The sequence below is a fragment of the Octopus bimaculoides genome, chromosome 4 (assembly GCF_046866305.1).
Source record: "Octopus bimaculoides isolate indiv1 chromosome 4, ASM4686630v1, whole genome shotgun sequence".
Lineage (NCBI taxonomy): Eukaryota > Metazoa > Mollusca > Cephalopoda > Octopoda > Octopodidae > Octopus > Octopus bimaculoides.
In genome coordinates this window covers 46,208,416-46,215,915 of record NC_142931.1, presented here as the reverse complement: position 1 = coordinate 46,215,915, position 7,500 = coordinate 46,208,416, and the positions used below count along the sequence as shown (strand labels likewise).

The 7,500-nt window shown below is 35.6% G+C and overlaps 1 protein-coding gene across 1 annotated transcript in view; it reads left to right on the top strand.

Annotated features, from left to right (window-relative positions):
- Window positions 1–7,500, top strand: part of LOC106884508 (uncharacterized) — a 718,976-nt gene that overhangs the window by 701,748 nt on the left and 9,728 nt on the right. Inside the window, exon 9 of the mRNA XM_052967039.2 lies at window positions 1,886–1,977. Within this exon, the coding sequence (XP_052822999.2) occupies window positions 1,886–1,977 (92 nt within the window). The remainder of the gene's footprint in view (window positions 1–1,885; window positions 1,978–7,500) is intronic.

Genomic DNA, 7,500 nt, shown 5'->3' with positions numbered 1-7,500 from the left:
TTTAGTGAGCTGTTATATGTTGAGGATGTTAAGGAGGCAAGTATAGTGGCTTCAGGAGGAGAGAGGAGAATGCTTGTTGTTGGGGAATGGAACTACGGTGCAATTGGAAGGGAAGATGTCAAACCGGAAGGCGACAGGTATAGATGGGTGTGCAGTGGAACGCCTAAAATATTGAGAACGTGTTTAGGAAAAAATAATAAAGGTGGGGACGCAAATGTCACTTCAGACATACTAGGAACAATAGGTAAAGGACAGGATTTCTGGGAGAACTTCCTTTTAAGTTTATATCGAAGATCAAGTTTTTAAATACGCTCATCACAAACACGGATTAGAGAATAGAAAAAGATCATTTCAATTGGATTTGAGCTGTAAATTTGCGTGTGCACACAGCAAGAAATAACAATTCATACAGAAGTTTTACCTAGAGTTCGTGTGTGTGTGTGTGTGTGTGTGTGTGTGTGTGTGTGTGTGTGTGTGTGTGTGTGTGTGTGTGTGTGTGTGTGTGTGTGTGTGTGCGTGCGTGCGTGCCAAAGGAAGTTATTTTTAGATACCTTTCTTAATTCCAAAAGAAGAAAACTTGAACAATACTTTCAAAATTGGAGTTCATCTCTGATTGTGAAGCCATGAAGAAGTGTGTGCGCGTATTTGTTGGGTTGATGCACCCGAGAAACATGTAAGAAAATGTACACAAATATTGTTTAAAAATAATTTGTCTTTACAGACCATGTTTGGAATTATCAATGTAATTGATAGCAAAGTGTGTAAAAAATTATATGAAATCCAGGTTTAGTCATATAACGAGGAAGTTAGTGAAGTTATAACATGTTGATAACATGATGTCTCCATCCATTATAATGAGAAATTGAAAGAGAAAGATAATGACACTCAATCTTTAGAAGAAAAATTAATTGTATTGTTGATAGAAAGGCAGTAAAAGTAGAAAGCAGTGAAGTGGAGTGGGAGACATAGCCTGCCAAATGAAGGGCAAACTTATTGAAGTTGTAACATGTTGACAGCGGAGTGTCTCCATACATTATTATGAGAAATTGAAAGAGAGAGATAATTCCACTCTGTCCCCCCTACATAGCTGTTGGTGGCTTAATAATCACAGGTGATGTTCAATTTCGGAAGTATTGTCCAAGTTTGTCTTGTTTTGGAATGAAGAAAAGGTACGTAAAAATAATTGTGCTATTTTAGTAGAATTATACGAAAGTGAAACATTAGAAGCAAATCAAAATACTGCCCGAAAATTACCGCAAAATTGTGCGACCCGACCTCGTTTTCGAGCTTATTTTAGTAGTAAAAAAGAGTTTTTGTGCCAAAAATACACTTTATTTGGTGGCCGAAAGATTACTGAATCTTTTGATACCTCATACGTCAAACTTAGCGACTTAGTTTTCGAATCCATAAAGAACATACGCACGCGCACACGCACACACACACACACACACATATATACAAACTCTGTTTTATTATATAAAATACATATATACATCTCACGATCATTGTTTTTAAGAAATAAAATAATGTCATTTGACGCACATAATACTTAATCTAGTCTTTAGTAGTCATGCATTGTGCAATTTTTAATGATTTAACCCGTTTGGGTATCATATTGATGATTAAATGTCTGCACAGATGATAAAACGGTCTAATGAGGCGTGTCTGTTTACTTGAAATGTCTGTGTGTATATCTGTGTACACATACATATGCACATATATAAATACATGCATATATATACATACAAACACATACACGTACATACACACACACACACGTACATACACACACACATACACATACACACACAACACATATATGTATTTATTTTTATATATGGTTATGTGTGCAAATAAATAATTTTTTGTATGTCTAATATTTCAGGAGTCAGCTGAGTTTGTCTGTGGGGGAGAGGGAACACACAGCAATTAGGAAAGAAAGTTCAATTTCTTCCGTTTATACCAAGGAATCAGAAGGTCAGTGAGTAATACACTAAAGTTTGTGTTTTGCTTTTGTTTTCTTGTGTGATTCAACAAAGAGGTGGAGAAGGAGTGATGTATGTGTATCTGTGAAACGCGACGGTTCCAAGAATAGAAAATAATGTAATGTCGGATCTTTGTTCATAGTAGTAGAATATGTGTTAAGTGGGAAGCAAGTATATGGCTGTGAAAGTGGTGAGTGTACTAATGTTAGTGTAGACGGTTCTTTTTAGAACACAAAATTTTAGCACTCGTAATTATTAAGACTGTCAAATACTATACAAAGCACTATGTTTTAATTGACAAAAATGAGAAAATGTGGCATTCATTTGTTTACTAATGACAAGAGAGGCGTGTAAGCCTTATTAGCAACGTCATCTTCATCGACGAATCAACAAAAAAATAACAGCCAAATCTTTTTTCCAATTGCATGTTATTCTTTTTTTTTTTTTTTTTTTTTTAAAGGGACACATTTGGCAATGTAATCTCTGATAAAATGACGGGAGGATCATGACTGAAATACATTTTAATTGTTGGTGTTTTAGATCAGGAGCGATTTAAGGATAAACATCATCATCATCGTCATCATCATCATCGTCGTCGTCGTCGTCGTCGTCGTAACTCTCAAAATTGATTGTTATATTTGGGACAGTGGTTTACTTCAGTCAGACGTTGTATATTTGTTGTTCTACTTATTATTGTTATAGCTATTGCTATTATTATTGTTGTTGTTATTATTATTGTTGTTGATGATGTTTAATCCATACCTAATATCCAAAATAATAAGGATTCTATGAGCGAGGAGAAATTAAATTTGTTATAAACGAAAAAAAAAAGGAAATATAATTGGACTTTTAAGACCAAATTTTAAAAATATTGTAAATTCGTTCGCTAATATAGAACTAGTCTGAGTTGATAATTATATTATTGATAGTCAATTCTAAACGCTCCAATAATTGAAGAATGTTCGTTTATTTTTATGGAGACAGGAATGCTTGACTCGATATTGCGTGACAGCACTGTAATATTTCTGTTGCCAAGCACATGTAAATTGTCCATTTGCGTCCATATCACCACCGTCTTGCAATGGTTGTTACCGATTCACAGTCAGAAGGCGGAATCAATCAATCATGCTAAATATCCTAGGGAAACTGCAAGAGACACAACTTCCTACCTTCATCTTTCCTGGTCATCAGCCATCCTCAAGTTTTCCACCAATTTCATCACTGTTCATTACTTGACGCTGCTCAACTATCTCCTACGTAGTCTTCCTACACATTTTTACCGGCTGTTTGTCTATGCACAACGATATTGCTCGTGGCAGAGTGTCACAACGTCGTGTTATATGACTAAACCACTTTATTTCCCGCATTTTTGGCAATTAATAACAAAGTTTCATGGTCCGCTATATTCCCATTAATTCCTCACCTAGCACACACTTTATTTCAATGTTCTATAAATAGAATTTAGAGCATCTTTCAATGACATTTCATTTCAAAGGCCAAACTCTTTTTCCAGCATGCAACGTCTCCGACACGCAAACATAAAGTACAACTAGCCTAAGATATTATCATAGTTATTGTGAACTTTATTGTTATATTTCTACGCAGTATTTAGTTTTCTTAAGACACTGTAGCTGCCTTAATCGTGCATTTTACTTTTTTATTAATCTCACATTATTCATTATTAAATATTTAGATTTATCAACTAGAGTCAGCGCCGTTTCTACTATTTCAATGGATGACTACCTTCATTTTGTATTTACTAGATATTAATATGCTATTTTTTCCAGTATTTATTTCCGCGCCATATCTTCTGCTACGTATTGTTATATTTCTAAATACTTCATTTTCTCCTATTGAATATCATCGGCAAAATTACATCCTAGTTTAATTTTTTTTCTCAAATGACTCGAGGGCTTCTGGCATTATATAGTCAAGAATCACATTGAAAAATGTGAATGAAAGTTTACACTTCTGTCTGTTGTTTTAAACCGGTTACTTGGTGAATTTTTCTAATCAAAACCAGATGGTTTACATGTTCATATAATGAATCACTTTTTCTTTTATAGTATTGGTCAATGGTTGTTATATTTTTCCTTAGAAGCTATAGTGCTCCATACCAGACAGGGTCAACAACTTTTTTAAAGTCAATGAAATTGTGGTAAAGGTCTGATTGGTGTTCCAAGTGTCGTTCTGCTAGAATATTTAAGTTACAATTCTACTCAGCAATATTTCCTCCCTTCTTAAAAACCAGATTTCATTAAGTACTCGTTTTTATTATTAGCTTCATGAGAGCAAATAAAACAGCAAAGTCTTGCTTGGATGCCCAATTAAACTAATTGTGCTGTTTTTGTTTCAGGATTTTTGGAGTAGTTCTCAATTGATTCTATCCATTTATTATAAAACACTATTACAGATTACACAACTTAACTCAGTGATATATTCACCTTCAATTCTACATTAATGTTACCTATTCCGGGTAATTTATTACTATTTTGTTTCATTGTTGCTTGTATGATTTCAGAAACGGTTACTAGTTCTTTCTGAATTTTAGCATAAATATCCTATCTTATCTTAGCACGTTACTATCCATCTTCAGTAACGTGATTGTAGAGTTCATTGGCTTTGGTAAATAAATCATATTTATCTTCAGCAACTTAAGATCTTTTGTATGCTATTTAAAGATATTTATTCCATGATTTCTTTCTATCTCCTCTCATTTTTCGCCTCTTTTTTTTTTCTTCTTAATTTTCTACTATCCAAATTATATTCCATTCCTGAAGTTTCATTTTATATTGTTTTTGTCTCAGGTTTCTTCATTCATCACAACTGACTGGAATATCTTTTTTTATCCAACGACTCTAAACGTTCTTCTTTTACCAAAAATTATTTTACCAAGAATTCTTTCTGCTGTTGCTATTTCTTCAAGGACCCCTATTATAGTTTGCTCTTATGTTCGGCTGTTTGAATTTTTAAAGATCCTATTACATTCCTCCATTTTAGTTCTCCTTCACTGATTGACTCTTAATTTTTATTGCTATTATAAGGATGTTGTAAGGCAACGAACTGGCAGAACCGTTAGCACACCGAGTAAAACATCTAACAGTATTCCGTCCGTCTTTACTTTCTGAGTTCAAATTCCTCCGAGGATGACTTTGCTTTTTATCCTTCCGGGGTCAATGTAATCGACTAGCCCCCTCCCCCAAAGTTTCAGGCCTTGTACTTACTCTCTCTTTTACACTTTTACTTGTTTCAGTCATTTGACTGCGGCCATGCTGGAGCACCGCCTTTAGTCGAGAAAATCGACCCCAGGACTTATTCTTTGAAAGCCTAGTACTTATTCTATCGGTCTGTTTTGCCGAACCGCTAAGATACGGGGACGTAAACACACCAGCATCGGTTGTCAAGCGATGTTGGGGGGACAAACACAGACACACAAGCACACACACACACACACACACACACACACACACACACACACACACACACACACACACACACATATATATATATATATATATATATATACATATATACGACGGGCTTCTTTCAGTTTCCGTCTACCAAATCCACTCACAAGGCTTTGGTCGGCCCGAGGCTATAGTAGAAGACACTTGCCCAAGATGCCACGCAGTGGGACTGAACCCGGAACCATGTGGTTTGTAAGCAAGCTACTTACCACACAGCTACTCCTACTCATAGAACATTATTAAAATTTTGTGAGCACAGCCGGTAAGTGAACCTGGAAACCTCCCCATTTCATAGTTGATTGATATCTTATGAGAATGAAAACAAAATCAATCTGGTTATTCTATATCCCTCCGGTCATTGTCGTGATATTGTTCTTGTCAGTTTCTGCTGATGAATTATTTTTGCGAAAATTAGTTTATGTTGATTTGCAAATTCTAATAATCTTACTCATTCTCCTGTTGTGTAGTTTTTCCCTAGCCATATTTACCAATTGTTCTTTCCTAAGCGTCATGAGCATCTGATCCAATCTTTGCATTCCACTCACCTTTAAAAATGAGAATATATTTTCTTTGTGTTTGTTTGTGTTTGTTTCTTTCTTTCTCGAGTTGTTTGACGGAATAAGTAGAATAAATGTGCAACTGTATTTGTGTGTGTGTGTGTGTGTGTGTGTGTGTGTGTGTGTGTGTGTGTTTGCGTGTTGGGAGCTATCATGAAGCAACATTTCGTAATGATGAGTAAAAAACCCTGCATGAACAGAAAAACTGTTCGTCATTTGTCGATGACAAGAATGATATCCATCTACATTCAAACTTATTTTCTTTTGTTCATTTTTATTCTTTTATTATTCTATTCTTTTATCGATATCAATCATTGGTCTGCAACCATACTCAAGCACTGCCTCCAAGAGATTCAGTCGATCATAAACGAACCCGGTACTATTTCTTTTAGAAATTTATTTTATCAAAATCTTTTTATCGAATCGCTAAGTTTACAATACTGACAATTAAGGATGAACTAGACACATTTGTTTTCATCTGTAAGCATAAATACAGACAGGGATACCGATGCGAACGCACAACAAGAAAACGTAAATATAACACATAAGTGTGAATAGATAGATAGATAGATAGATAGATAGATAGATAGATAGATAGACAGACAGACAGACAGACAGACAGACAGACAGACAGACAGACAGACGGACGGACGGACAGACAGACAGACAGACAGATAATGGACAGATACCAGACTTGCACAAGGGCGATTTTTGTTTAATGTGAGAAAAAGATGCGCACGCATCAAATTCACTTTCTCATGCTCACACAATATGCCCAGAGGCAAGATAAGATCAGAACAACCGAGTTTGTGTAAGAATGCAGAAGATTACCAAAGTAACTGCAGGGATCTCCACACCTCACCGTATCATCTAACTTGGTTTGTTTCCAGAGCAAAAATAACATAGCTTCCAGCCTAACTTGATTGTATGTGACCATCTTCCCAGTTGCCACTATCTTCGAATCTGAAGAGCTGAAAGCTACTTATTTCTTCATGCTACTAACCAAAGACACTAACGTGCACATGTACACATTATTGGATGAAAGGCCATTGACTTCACTAAGCTCGTCTTGGAGAAGTCAATTTTTAGATATGTCCTATTTTTCGTCCTGCAGGCCATTTAAAATTACCTTCTACATCAAGCAAGCTTGACGTTGTTGCCAGGCTTAAGTTTGTACTGGATTACATTTAAGCGATTCCAGATCTTTATGCTCCGTCTCATTAAGGTTCTTCAATCGCGGAGAATAATGTTCTTGTGTGTGATGGCTTTCTTCTCTCGGACAAACTTAATGCATATGGCTTGCATTATAGACATAAATTCATTGAATTTTATGTCAGTGTCTTGCATGGACGCACTTTGAAGCTAGTCTTGCTGGAGTATTTCTTTGTTGATGGACTTCCAGTCAGCCTTGTAAAAGTTCAGGCTGGCTAACGATTGAGATCCAGCAGTGTTGTATGATTCTTTACTTAGCTTTGGACCATATATTGACAG